The 15,216-nt window shown below is 43.1% G+C and overlaps 1 protein-coding gene across 1 annotated transcript in view; it reads left to right on the top strand.

The window, feature by feature from the left end:
• LOC135543945 (GDNF family receptor alpha-2-like) overlaps positions 1-14,521 on the top strand; it is a 66,123-nt gene extending 51,602 nt beyond the window's left edge. Inside the window, exons 4-10 of the mRNA XM_064971266.1 lie at positions 3,041-3,234; positions 3,397-3,584; positions 11,872-11,981; positions 12,621-12,761; positions 12,919-13,103; positions 13,896-13,943; positions 14,378-14,521. Coding sequence (XP_064827338.1) covers positions 3,041-3,234; positions 3,397-3,584; positions 11,872-11,981; positions 12,621-12,761; positions 12,919-13,103; positions 13,896-13,943; positions 14,378-14,521 — 1,010 coding nt within the window. The remainder of the gene's footprint in view (positions 1-3,040; positions 3,235-3,396; positions 3,585-11,871; positions 11,982-12,620; positions 12,762-12,918; positions 13,104-13,895; positions 13,944-14,377) is intronic.
• Positions 14,522-15,216: the final 695 nt, after the last annotated feature.

Below are 15,216 nucleotides of genomic sequence, written 5' to 3'. Positions count from 1 at the left end.
CATCTTAGCATTCATCCACCATTGTAAGACATATTTTTTTAAGCTATAGAAATGCATTCATTAACATCTACATTTATTTTTGCCAGATGTATTATATTGCAGACACACAAATGCATATGTTTTAATTATATTATGTGATCTAAACATAAACATTAAAAAAAATTTAAATATATTTTTTTAAATCCTTAAAGTATCATTTTTGGAATGATGTTGTAACGGCTTTCTTCCTGGGAAGGAGATGAGGACCAAAATGCAGCGTGGTTAAAGTTCATGGTTCTTTAATAAGAGAAACTTAACATGAACAAAATGTGGCAAAAACCAAAACAGTCCTATCTGGTGCAGAAAACACAAAGACAGGAAACAACCACCCACAAAACCCAACACAAAACAGGCTACCTAAATATGGTTCCCAATGAGAGCCAATGACTAAAACCTGCCTCTGATTGAGAACCATATCAGGCTAAACATAGAAATAGACAAACTAGACACACAACATAGAATGCCCACCCGGCTCACGTCCTGACCAACACTAAAACAAGGAAAACACACAAGAACTAAGGTCAGAACGTGACAGATATAATGTTAATGTCTTCACTACAATAACAAAAATATTCAAATCCATGTAATTCTGTCCCATTAAATTCATTCCTATGGAGGACTGCTCCTTCTGGAGAGGGCCAATATGGCCGACCGGTGGCTTCAAAGCCTCTCACTGGCCAACACATAGCATCAGCAATCCAGGGTTTGTATACATCATTGGAAGGAACACACAGCCAGAGAGATATAGAGATATATGCACAGCGTCCCCCAACATTCCCCAAGGCCCGAGTGAGACTAATCCATCCTGGCTGTAATTGAGTTTAATAGGTAAAACAATTGATACCTAAACTTAACCTTAAACACTTCAGAATTTAACGTTTGGAACAACTTAGAAATTTGACTTTTCTGAAGCATGGATGAACTTCTAATTCTGACGTGAGACCTTGAGAGCTAGTTCACACACAACCAAACACTTATGTGAAATGTCCTACATTGGCATTAGGCAATTTGAATCGGCCGCAAATAAGAGTAAATGCCCATTCCGAGAGCAACACACACACACCGGAAAATAATACAGACATGAGTGCACACATCAGTAATTCTGTGCAGCTGGAAGGTGAAGCTGTAATGAAGTCGTTATTCTCCAGTCATTAAGGCTTGTCTACTTCAATCACCCTGAGCTCAGCTCATTTGACACGATCAATACACTACAAGGAGGGGGAGGAGGGGGAGGTGTGTGAGTCAGAGTTGCCCTACGGGGACCAATAGTGCTCTATTAGCAGTCTATTATAAGATGTGGAATATGAAATAAAAATGCTGATTTAGAATGTGTTCCCACTACAACAAACCGTGTCACCGATAATGAGAATAAGGGCTTGAACTTTACATAACAGTTTCTCCTTCCCACTGACAGTATTGTTTCTTTATATTGTGTGTGTGTGTGTGCTTCTAGCTTAAACAGATATTATCCTGAGTTTAAATTTGGCCACAGTCACATTAAACCAGCCTGCGTGCCGATTTTGGCCCCCAGGTGGTTTTATTTGGCCCCCCAAGTTTTCTGAGCAAAGAATACATATATCATTTTTTGGTAGAATTTCATTGTTGGACATAGACTGTAAAAACACCAGGAAATCAGCTGAGTGATTTCAATTTAAGAAATCTATTCTCAAGTATTCCCACGCATGATAGAGAGACACGTGATTGTATTCAAATGTAAGCAAGATTTGAAAATATGTTTCAGTCAAACATTATTTCAGTTTGGGCTTCGAGGTCAATTGAGAGTCTACAAATGATTTGTAAATTAATTTCCGTCCCCCCGACCATCTGCTCCAGAAAAACAATTGGCCTGCAGCTGAATCTAGCTGGTGATCCCTGCATTAGTCTCTGGTGATGTGTAACAAGACGAGCACTGGGGTCAGACACAGATGGTGTCTGTTATTAACTTTTAGTACTCATATTAGCCTTTTCCTCTCTAGCTTTCTCTCCATCTCTCTCTCTGCCTCTCAATTCAATTCAAGTGGCTTTATTGTCATGGGAAACATGTTTACATTGCTAAAGTAAGTGAAGTAGATAATAAACAAAAGTGAAATAAATTAAAAATTAACAGAAAACTCACAAAATTTCCATACGTTTCAAGTGTCATATTATGGCTACTGTCACGGTTTTCTTGGTGTGAAGGAGAGTCGGACCAAAATGCGGCGTAGTTATTTAGATACGTCTTTAATGAAGATGAAACACGATCAATATAAAAACGTAATGTGAAAACTGAAACAGCCTAAACTGGTGCAAACTAACACAGGAACAGGAACAATCACCCACAATACCCAACACCAAACAGGCTACCTAAATATGGTTCCCAATCAGAGACAATGACTAACACCTGTCTCTGACTGAGAACCATATCAGGCCAGACATAGAAATAGACAAACAAGACATCCAACATAGAATGCCCACTCATATCACACCCTGACCAAACAAAACATAGAAACATACAAAGCAAACTATGGTCAGGGTGTGACAGCTACTGTATATACAGTGTTTATATATATATTTATATATAAATATAATATAATATGGGTTGTATTAACAATGGTGTTTGTTCTTCACTGGTTGCCCATTTCTTGTGGTAACAGGTCACAAATTTTGCTGCTGTGATGGCACACTGTGGTATTTCAGCTAATAGAAATGGGAGTTTATCAACATTTGATTTTTTTTTCAAATTCCTTGTGGGTCTGTGTAATCTGAGGGAAATGTGCGTCACTAAGATGGTCATACGTTAGGCAGGAGGATAGGAAATGCAGCTCAGTTTCCACTACATAGCACACTCTCTCAAGAGCCAGGGCTGCCTACGGTGGCCTCTCTCAATAGCAAGGCTATGCTCACTGAGTCTGAACAAAGTCAAAGCTTTCCTTCTTTTTGGGTCAGTCACAGTGGTCAGGTATTCTGCCACTGTGTACTCACAGTGTACTCTCTCTCTCTCTCAACCCCACCCCTCTCCCAGACTCCTCTCTGTCCAAGGCAAACCCATGCTCAGAGCCAGGAAAACCGTGTAACCCATGCCTTGACGCAGCCAAGGCCTGTAACCTCAACGAAACCTGCAAGAGACAACGCTCCAATTACATCGCTATCTGCAACAAACCTCCTCAGCCCTCACAGGCCAACCAGGAGCCTTGCAGCCGCAAACGATGTCACAAGGTGGGTGGTGGTTGGACTTAAGTCTGAAATGATCCTATTCCCTAGTAATACACTACTTCTAACGAGAGTCCCATCACATGGTGGATGATGATAATGACGATGATGATGTTGATGATGAAGAAGACGACTATAATGATTGCAATTTGTCCTGTGTGTCCCCAGGCGCTGCGTCAGTTTTTTGAGCGTGTGTCATGGGAGCTGAGTTACCCCCTTTTGTTCTGCTCATGTCCTGACCAGGCCTGTGCAGAGAGACGTAGACAGACCATCGTACCTGCCTGCTCCCACCAGGAGAAACACAGACCCTCCTGTCTAGAGCTACGGCGCAACTGCCGCTCCGACGCACTCTGCAGGTAGGCTACACGCTCACGCACACTCAAGTGTACACACTCATCAACACACGCATGCATGAACACACACACACAACCAGACACACATTGAGCACTGGGATCAGAATCATTTGGCTGCCTCATGAATGAGATTTTCTCTCTTCCTCCAACATAATGTCCCAAATATCCCAACAGTTTGTGCGGGCTGTTTGGGTGGTTTGGTGTTTGTGTGTGTACTGAAAGGCTTTCAGGGCAATTTAGAGAGTGAGAGAAAGAAAGACGGAGAGCAGAGATGGAGAGAGAAAGAAGTGTAAAAAGAAAGAGCGAGGGGGCAGAGGAGAGAGTAAGAAGAGGAGCGAGGGGAAGAGAAGAGAGAGAGAGGTAGAGATTAAGAGAGAGTTAGAGGATGGTAACTGCGGGTATAACTTGAGGCCTCTGAGTTGGACACTGATTGGAGCAGGCAGCCATGTTCTCATTAGCTATGCAAATATTGTAAATATGTAATGACAATTAATTAAAGAGAAGATTTAGTCGGAACAAAACCCCTGATTATAACCAAATACACACTCACAGATGCACCGGGGGGGTGTATTGCTTTAGAGCCCTATTAAAACGAGGTAGATTGGTCCTACTGCTTTTCAAATGTGCAAAAATGTATCTGAAATGTAGCCAACGACTGTCGTTTTATATAATAACACAAAGATATGCACCCCATTGTGACATACAAGTGTATCCGAAATGCAGCTGTAGTTGCCGTAGGCCTACACATCATTTTTCTGTGGGAGAGTTTCAGAAAAGCAAACTAAATCAAACTAAGTGCATGTTCTATATTCATAGCTGATGTGAAATGTCCTACATGGCAGAAGCCAATTAGAATCTGCGGCGAATAACAGTAAATGGCCATTCCGAGAGCAACACACACACACACACGCACACACACACACACACACACACACACACACACACACACACACACACACACACACACACACACACACACACACACACACACACACACACACACACACACACACACACACACACACTATAGCAGATCAGCAAGGAGCGGTGACAAAGTAGGCTGTGTCCTTTTCATAATATTGACATCACTTTTACAGTAGCCTATCACATAACAACTATGTGTAATGAAATTGATAACAGAGTGAACGTTTCGTCCTGTACTACTGCGACATACAAAATGTCAAAAATGTTGGCCCTTCTGAAATGCAGCCATATACACAACTCTCATTTTGCACACAAGAAAGCATGCAATGTTGAAGAGAAGCCCGACACACACCGTAACCATTGATTAAGATCACTTCATTGGTCAACTGCACACAAGGTCCAACCCGAATTTGACTTCCGCTTTTAGCCCAACTCCTCCAAAAGACACACATACAGCTGTTTTTTTTTTGGAGAGGTACGGGGAGCTGTCACACACTGGGAGCCCAGGAGCTGTTCACTTGCAGACAGATTTCTCCTGTCGGAACCGGGATATGAACTGGTAACCCTCTGATTGCTGGCTCGCCTCTCTAACCGCCAGGCTACCTGCCACCAGTCAGTGTGATGAAAGGATAACGTTAGATGCACCAACCAAGAGGAGCACCAGGCCAGGGGTCACCTCCGAGCACAACCAATAGGCTACATTGGACATTTTCTCAGCAACTCACGCAAATCTGTCTATCGATCAATAGCAATTAGACCCGCAAAAGCAAGAAGTTATATTAAGACTCAATTAAATCTCAAATATGCATTAAAGTAGAAAGCAAACGCCTAAACTATATATTACATTTTAAAAAATGGACCAACAACCAGTAGGCTTACATGAGGGAAAACAAACCGTTTTAGCTTAGCGTTTAGAAGAGTTGCAGCCTCCTCGCTGTGTTGAACCGTGCAAGGAAAGATGTGCTTCAGGGTGGAGAAGGAAGTTTTGCACAGTGCTGAAGGTGCCCCAAATGTTAATCCAAGTTGCAGTGCCAACAGCACAGTCGGCCCGCTGTCATTTTGAAGAACACTGAGTGGGGTCCTTGTTGTAGCTGGGTGTGGTTGCGATTTCTCTTCGCAAGCCACATTAAGCTCAGCTTCCACTAGTTCAGTTGTGGTTAGATCCAGCAAAGGCTTGACCTTGTTCACATCAAAATGTTTGGGATCAGGATCCATAGCACACAGGCTCCACCAGTCGACTATTTGGTTGGCTGAATCGTGATGACATTTCCCCCAGCACGGCATCCAAAATGCTGAAAACAGTTGATCACTTCTCATATCCATCACCATGCTGACCCACTATGCTTTCAGTACTCTTGCAGAGTTTTACTGATGAGTCTCCATAGTTTGCTTGGAGCTGGTGTGCTCATGACCTCCTGGCATTCACCCGAAATCTTTTAGAATTCAGCATCATATCGCAGTTTATCAACGCACCCATAAGTACTGTGAACAAGTTTGACACCGGTGTGGAGATCAGTTGCTTCAGACTGCAGTAACTTATTAGGAGGGTCGAGGAGCCCCAGGATATTGTGAATTATTGTTAGCAATGAACTTAAACCTCTGCTCTGTCACTGTTTTCAATAAGCCTGTGGCCTTGAGTCTCACATCTGTGCCATACGTGCAAGGAGATTCAAGCATCTCTGTGATGTTGTCACTTGATTTCAAAATGACTGACACACACCACAACCAAATACGATTACATTTAGCATGCAATATTTTCTGCACACCCCCATGTTTTTCCCAGACAACACTCTAGCTGATGCCAACATTTGTTAGCGCTGACTCTGATAGATAGATGCCCCCCCACAAAATGAAATAAAATGGATGGGAAGCACCTGCCCCATATATCTGGGCCTGTCTCCTCTCCTCTCATAAATATACAGTAGGTGTTGTTAAAATAGGAGTGTAGGTTATTTCTGACCAATTATATTTAAGGTCAGCAGTGTCAGTTATACATTTCCATATTATTATAATTTCACTGTGTTTGGTTTGTATGTGTTTTCCTTCTTATAATGTACATATTATAATAAGGTGTTTCCCACGGGATAACTGTGAATCTGCTTCACTGTAACTGACAAGTCAGGGTCAGAGGGAGAGGGAGAGGGAGAGGGAGAGAGAAGAGCACTGGGAAGAGAGAAAAAAGAGAGGGATAGAGTGAGAGTTGAAAGAGCGGTCGGGAGAGAGGAGTGGACAGAGAATCTGTGTCCTTATTTGATATGCATGTGCACTACTTTGGCAACCCAACGCTGTTAGCTTGGATACTAGAATACAGCATAGCAGCTAGCTGTCAGACAGTGAGTCTGTCTTGTCTTTCAACACAGTTCTCTTATCGAATATGAATTTACACACACACACACATAAAAATACACACACAAATGTACACAAGCATGCACACACTCTGCCCTTTGATCTTTGTCAATGAGTCAGACACCACATCCACCATCACAGCTCCCCCAAACAAAGGGCACAGAAGGCAGTGTGAGTGTCAACTTCAAAGGTTCCTGTGAAGCATTGCTCATCCATCCTAAGACACCTAAACTCATACCGACATAGACACTAAAACACACACGCAGGCATAAGCACACACTCCCATGGAATGACTGAAATCTATGAGAGCGTCAACAGCACAGTATTCAGACCTGTCAGTCATACACACACATGCAATTTGGTAAATATTTGGTACATGTTTTAATCGCTTATTAATAAACAATCAACCAAATTGTTATTAATGAAAACACTATAACTAATTGGTAGGTCTAACTTTACTAGTTACTTCTGTGAATGTTCCTTATCCTCCCTCCTAATAAGGGAGGAACATTTGAAAATATCTTAAAGATATGTGAGTTTTTGGTAACAGAATGACAACACTAGGCAATATTTTTCTTACATTTACAGAAGGCCAATCATTTCTGCAAAACTAAATACACATGTTGATACTATTTGGCGGTCGTCTTTACTTCGACTATTGTTTTTTATGTACAGTGCCTTGCGAAAGTATTCGACCCCCTTGAACTTTGCGACCTTTTGCCACATCGCAGTTTTCAGTTCTTACAGCTGTAATCGCAGCAAAAGGTGGCGCTACAAAGTATTCAAAAGTATTAACTTAAGGGGGCTGAATAATTTTGCACGCCCAATTTTTCAGTTTTTGATTTGTTAAAAAAGTTTGAAATATCCAATAAATGTCGTTCCACTTCATGATTGTGTCCCACTTGTTGTTGATTCTTCACAAAAAAATACAGTTTTATATCTTTATGTTTGAAGCCTGAAATGTGGCAAAAGTTCGCAAAGTTCAAGGGGGCCGAATACTTTTGCAAGGCACTGTATTCATGATGCACTTTAGTATATATATATATATATATATATATATATATATATATATATATATATATATATATATATATATATATATACACACCGTCGTTTTCATGATGCACTTCAGTTTGGGTGGAGAAATAAAAACCCTATTACGTATTCCTGCGCCTGTCTCATATCATTATACAGTGTGAGACATATATAAGTGCATCCGGAAAGTATTCAGACCCCATTGATTGTTTTCCACATGGTGTTATGTGAAAGCATTATTCTAAAATGGATTCAATATCATTTTTTTCTCATCTATCTACACACAACACCCCCCATAATGACAAAGCGAAAACAGGTTTTTAGATTTTTTTTACAAATGTATTAAAAATTAAAAACAGAAATACCTTATTTACCAAGGTATTCAGACCCTTTTGCTATGAGACTTGAAATTGAGTTCCGTTGCATCCTGTTTCCATTGATCATTCTTGAGATGTGTCATGCCCTGACCTTAGTTATCTTTGTTTTCTTTATTATTTTGGTTAGGTCAGGGTGTGACAAGGGTGGTTTGTTTAGTTTTTGTATTGTCTAGGGTTTTTTGTATGTCTAGTGATTTTCCCTAGTCTAGGTGTTTATATGTCTATGGTTGCCTAGATTGGTTCTCAATCAGAGGCAGCTGTTTATCGTTGTCTCTGATCGGGGACCATATTTAGGTAGCCATATTCCTTGGGTATTTTGTGGGTTGTTATTCTATGTTTAGTTGCCTGTCTGCACTAGCCATATTAGCTTCACGGTTCATTTTGTTGTTTTGTAAAGTTTGTTCAGTGTTCTCTCTTTCATTTAAAGAAGTATGTATTCATATCATGCTGCGACTTGGTCTCCTCCATATGACAACCGTGACAGAACAACCCACCATAAAAGGACCAAGCAGCGTGAAAAGGAGGAGCAGCATTTGATGGAGCAGACAGCATGGACATGGGACGAAATACTGGACGGTAAAGGATCCTAGACGTGGGAGGAAATATTGGCAGGAGAGGATCGCCTACCGTGGAGGCAGGTGGAGATAGCACGGGAGGAACGGCGACGATATGGGGGTACACGGCTAGCACGGAAGCCCGAGAGGCAGCCCCGATATTTTTGGGGGGAGGTCACACGAGGAATTTGCATGAGTCAGGTCGGAGACCTGAGCCAACTCCTGGTGCTTACTGTGGGGAGCGTGTTACTGGTCAGGCACCGTGTTATGCGGGGGAATGCACGGTGTCTCCAGTACGCTATTCTAGCCCGGTGCGCTCTATTCCAGCTCCTCGCATTGGCTGGGCTAGAATGGGCATCCAGCCAGGAAGGAGGGTGCCGGCTCAGCGCTCCTGGTCTCCAGTGTACCTCTTTGGACCAGGATATCCTGCGCAGGCTTTGCGTACTGTGTCTCCGGTGAGTCTGCACAGCCCAGTGCGTCCTGTGCCAGCGCCCTGCAATTGCAGGGCGAGAATAAACATCCAGCCAGGACGGGTTGTGTCAGCTCTACACTCCAGACCTCCAGTGCGCCTCCACAGTCCAGTACGTCCTGTGCCTCCTCCCCGCACTCGCCCTGAGGTGCGTGTCACCAGCCAGCCGTGTCACCAGCCCGGTACCATCAGTGCCGGCACCACGCACCAGGCCTACAGTGCGCCTCGGCAGTCCAGTACACCCTGTTCCTCCCCCCGGTTTTGTTGTTTTGTAAAGTTTGTTCAGTGTTCTCTCTTTCATTGAAAGAAGCATGTATTCATATCACGCTGCGCCTTGGTCTCCTCCACATGATGACCGTGACAAGATGTCTCACTTTTATTTTTTTATTTTGCCTTTATTTAACCAGGTAGGCAAGTTGAGAACAAGTTCTCATTTACAACTGCGACCTGGCCAAGATAAAGCAAAGCAGTTTGACACATATAACAACACAGAGTTACACATGGAGTAGCTAGTGAGGGAGATACAGTGCCTTGTGAAAGTATTCGGCCCCCTTGAACTTTGCGACCTTTTGCCACATTTCAGGCTTCAAACATGAAGATATAAAACTCTATTTTTTTGTGAAGAATCAACAACAAGTGGGACACAATCATGAAGTGGAACGACATTTATTGGATATTTCAAACTTTTTTAACAAATCAAAAACTGAAATATTGGGCGTGCAAAATTATTCAGCCCCCTTAAGTTAATACTTTGTAGCACCACCTTTTGCGCTTTTAACGGACCTCTGAGACTATCACAGTGCAGGTGCATTTATACGGAGACTTGATTACACACAGGTGGATTGTATTTATCATCATTAGTCATTTAGGTCAACATTGGATCATTCAGAGATCCTCACTGAACTTCTGGAGAGAGTTTGCTGCACTGAAAGTAAAGGGGCTGAATAATTTTGCACGCCCTCTAATCCTCTAATTTTTCAGTTTTTGATTTTGACCATCCTACAACGGGAAATCGCCAATAAATGTTGAACGAATTATGATAGAGCCATGACGTTTTGGCCATTGGTTTTCTTAGAGGATCATCTACACAATTATCCATTGGTCAAAATATGTGGTTTTGATTGGACACCGTATACCAAGCTAGGAAGCTGATGTCATATAGAAATATGTGTTTTTCATGTTAATGGTAGGGCAGAAAGAAATAGTATACTGCTTTTGACCAGGGTACATATGGCTCTGGTCCAACGTAGTGCACAATATAGGGAACAAGGATAGGGAACAAGGTGCCATTTAGGACATAAAATTGAAAATAACTCTAATTAGAATCGAGGAAGACCGGATGAGGGAAATATTCACAACTGAGAAAGGCTCTTTTGAGTTTCTCTTTTGAGTTCCTCTTTTGAGTTTCTCTTTTGAGTGCACATCGGCGACTTTGAACGTCCTTGGTGTTTTTTTTAATGGGCATTGAGACAAAACTGGAAGATATCAACAGGACATTCATGCTCGACTCACATTCCCTTCCCCGTGAGAGACTGAAAATGTAAAGCAAATAATGATCTCTGTGCGTTTCTTTTTCCACTGGCTACCTATGCCTGCGGAGGTGTCTGACACTCTATAGTACAAAGCAGATAGCTACTGTTTGGCCTTGGTTAACACCGCCTCATAGCCTTACATAGCCTCATTCACAATGCAATGAAAGACGACTTACTTTGGCTTGAGGTAACATGTGAATGCGATGTAGTTTTTATTCAACCTTCCATTATCGTTGGCTTGTGTCGAAGTCGATTATTTCCCCTCTCAAATCAATCGGAGAGGACTGTGAGAATGGATGGTAGGTTGGGATTGAGATTCTTCAACAGCAAAAAGTAGTTGCTGGGTAGATAATCAATAACCATTGTAATTCAAAACAACTGATTCACCTTATTTTCGAAATACAAAAAACTATAATATCTCTCATAAAATAGCCTTACAATATGATCATAATGCTTACTGTAAGTACTATAGTGGGTGGTTCCAATGGCTTCGGGAATTAGAGCATGATGCGGGCAATAGTAGGGTTGTGGGTTTGATTCCTGCATAGGCCACATATATACAAAACATTATCGTCACCTGCTCTTTCCAATACATAGACTGACCAGGTGAAAGCTATGATAGACTGACCAGGTGAAAGCTATGATCCCTTATTGATGTCACTTGTTAAATCCACTTCAATCAACTGCAAAGCTGCTGGGTTTTTCATGCACACACTGCTGGACTTTTCATGCTCAACAGTTTCCCGTGTGTATCAAGAATGGTCCACCACCCAAAGGACATCCAGCCAACTAGGCACAACTGTGGAAAGCATTGGAGTCAACATGGGCCAGCGTCCCTGCGGAACGCTTTCGACACCTTGCAGAGTCCACGTCCTGACGAATTGAGGCTGTTCTGAGGGCAAAAGTGGGGTGTGCAACTCAATATTAGGAAGTTGTCCATAATGTTTTGTACACTCAGTGTATGTGTCACTGTCTTTAAGTTCCTTCGGTTGAAATGCTGAAATGGCGATATTACGAGGAATGTTTTTCATCTGCCCATGTGTGTGCATGTAGGTCAAGACTGGCTGATTTCCATACCACCTGTCAGATGACTGGTCACTCCATCAACAGCTGTCCCCATGATAACTACCACGGCTGCCTAATGGCCTATGTAGGCCTCATTGGTGAGTACATACACACACTCTCTCGCAACTCAATCCCCAAAGAAAACGCCATACCTTACCATAACTGCAGATACAGAGATATGACATAGCTTGCCATTTTAAGTATGGCGTGTGCGGCGGTCTGAAGATCATGGAGTGTTCCACATCATTTTCTGTATGTTAATAAAACTGTGAAAAATTAAAACCGAAACTAACCTTGATTTTTGTTCAATTTAGGCATTGGAGTTATTCTTTGCCTTTAATTCCGAGTGGTTACAGTTAGCGTTAAGGTTTGGGGTAGGTTTAAAACAGAAAAAAAAAACATTACTAAACGATTGCCTAGCACTGGGATTGAAAACACGATGCTCGGTTGAAGACCATTCTCAACCCTATCCCCAGAGGCCTAGCTCGTCGCAAGCCTACTAGATAGTATTAGGGGCTCGCGTTGCCTTTAGTGGATGGTAGGAAATTGCTATGTAAATTAAATGTCACCCCTTGCCATAATTTCGTCATTTCAAATATGCCTAAATATGCCGTAGTCCACTAGAGTTTGGCTTCCTCTCTCCATTTAACAGCAGTTTGCTGTAGGGTATCCCAGCAGAAGCGTTCTTCAAACGTACTCTTGGTTCTGAATATTGTCTACTCCCTCCCTCTGTCCAGGGTCTGATGTGACTCCTAACTACATGGACAGCAGTCCCAGTAACAGCACCATCTCTCCCTGGTGCTCCTGCAGAGGGACTGGCAACCAGGAACAGGAGTGTGACGCCTTCCTCAGAGACTTCACACACAACACCTGTCTCAGTGAGTGGAATGTGTGTGTGTGTGTGTGTGTGTGTGTGTGTGTGTGTGGTTGTGTCCCTCTGTTTCTTTTTCTAACAGTGACCTAGCTGTAATACCTGCACTCCATCTAGCCTTTCTCTTCTTTCTTCTTCTCTCTCTCGCCTGCCTGTTTCTGTAGAGAATTCCATCCAGGCGTTTGGCTATGGATCAGAGGGGAGTGTACTTCCCGTCACGGAGTCTTTGGCCACGCCCTTTCCTCCCATACAGCCACCCCTCAACTCTAAGCCCGCTCCTTCTCTCCAAGCCAATGACATCAAGCCTCTGGATAGCGCTTGTGTTTTCTCAACCTGTGCCAACCTTAAGGTGTGTGCCTGTGTGTGCATGTCAATGGTTATCAATAGTGACGTTAGTTCATGTGACGTATCTACTTTCATAGTGTATGTATAAATGATTTAATCATCCGACACTTGACCGGCTGAGGAAATCTCTAGTCCTGACGTTCTAAATATTCCGTAACTGGGATGGAGGCTGGAGGGGAAATACACACACAGACAGAACACATCAGGGTAACTGTGAGATGGATGGAAATATTCATGCTATGTGTACATGGATGAGTGTGTGTGTGTGTATACTGGACTGTATGTCTAAACTGTCAACGGCCTGCAGCTGGCAGTCTAATCCCAGGACTTCTGTCTCCTGCACGGAACCCCTGACATTCAGACTGATCACGAAGAGGTCGGGGGGAGGGAGGTGTGTGTGTGTTTGTGTGAGTGTGTTTGTTATACTAGTTATTTATACTAGTTATCTCTCAGTTCTCTGCTCCCTATTATTCTCTTGATTTCCTGGCCATGAAAAGAGCTCTTCCTGTTCCGAGAGGAGATAAGATCGGATTGGCTCTCCCACCCAGGAGACGGGCATGGATATGCTAATGAGAGCCATAGAGTCGCTGATATGGGGTGGGGTGGGGGGGAGAGAGAGACTGTCCCTCTGGCAGTGTGAGGAGTTAATCACAGACTTCGTTCTTTCCTCCTGTAACTGCATTTATAACATAAGCTGATAATGTGAGGATTCATCTGCAATATATATATATGTGTGTGTGTGTTGTTGCTTATGCTGTGTGGACGTCGATGCTGATGGCGTGTTTATTTTTTCCAGGATGGAGGACAAAAGTGCATTCCTTCCAATGACTTCGAGTGTGAAGAGGTGAGCATGAGTGTTTGCGCATTGGTGTGTGTGTGTGTGTGTGTCTCTTTGACTGTGACAGAACTCATAACAGGTTTTCTGAAAGCAGCAGCCCTCCATTTCTCTCTCCTCCTCCGAGACACTGTCCATTTCTCTCTCCTCCTCCACGTTCTGTCCATCTGTCATATCTGCTTTACTCTTCTCTGCATCTCCATCTACTCTGTCCATCCATCCATCTATAAACATCTCCATCACTATGTTCATCCATCCATCTATTCACTCATAACTCAACTCTGTCATGCTGCTCTTTCTCTCATCTTCGCTCTCTTTTCAAAGAACATTTACATCAGTACATCATGACTAATCCTCTTTCTCCCTCTTTTTCTCTCTCTCCAATTACCTTTACATGACCTCTCTTTACCCCCCCCTTCTCTCTCTCTCTCTCTCCCTCTCAGGCATTATTGGCCCAGGGTTCAATGGACTCTGAGGGGGAGGAGGAGAAAGCCCAGAGGTCTGCAGCAGCCTCTGGACCCCTGGGTGTGAGAGGGTGTGTGAGTGTGTATGTGACCATGCTGGGGCTTCTGCTCCAGGCTCTGTAGCACACATACTCACCTGACCCCTAACCTATAACCCCGTCCTCGGGTTCAGACAGGAAGCTAGAACGCCACGCACAGGAACTTCTGTGACATCCCATCCTCCACTGCCATGTCAACCAAAACAATAACAACAACATCAATAGAAGAGCCGAGAGAAGAGGAGAGCAGAGGATAAGAGAGGAGCAAAGTGAGAATGGAGAGGAGAAGTGAGGAGATGATGAGGATAAGAGAGGAGGGGAGGGAGAAGAGATGGGCACTGATCCCACAGCACAGAGAGAAAGAGAACAATAGAGAGAACATGAGACAGATGCTGAATCGACTGAAGGATGTTTTGATGGATCACCAGAGAGACTTGAGCCTCTGATTCTGTCCTATTCTCCTACCTGAAACATTGAGGACTGAGTTCTACATTACCGTACTTTTTATTGATGCGTTTCTGAGTGCATGGACACTTTGGCTGAGCTGGCAGTTCGGATGTCTTAACTGGTAGAGAGTACAATGAGCTTGTGAAGTGTGCTGCCAACAGACACACTTGTTAAAATAATGGGAGACTGCACCTCCAGAAATTCATGCTCATACACATTTTAAAAGAGACTGTAAACCTCAAGTGTGGAGAATGGGACAGAGCAACAATCAAGGAGAGGACTAATGTGATAGAGCCAGTGACTATATACTTTGATTGAATGGACTACACTGAC

The sequence above is a fragment of the Oncorhynchus masou genome, chromosome 8 (genome assembly GCF_036934945.1).
Source record: "Oncorhynchus masou masou isolate Uvic2021 chromosome 8, UVic_Omas_1.1, whole genome shotgun sequence".
In the NCBI taxonomy this organism is placed as follows: Eukaryota; Metazoa; Chordata; class Actinopteri; order Salmoniformes; family Salmonidae; genus Oncorhynchus; species Oncorhynchus masou.
The sequence above is the reverse complement of the archived record's forward strand: the minus strand, read 5'-3'. Positions and strand labels throughout refer to the sequence as shown.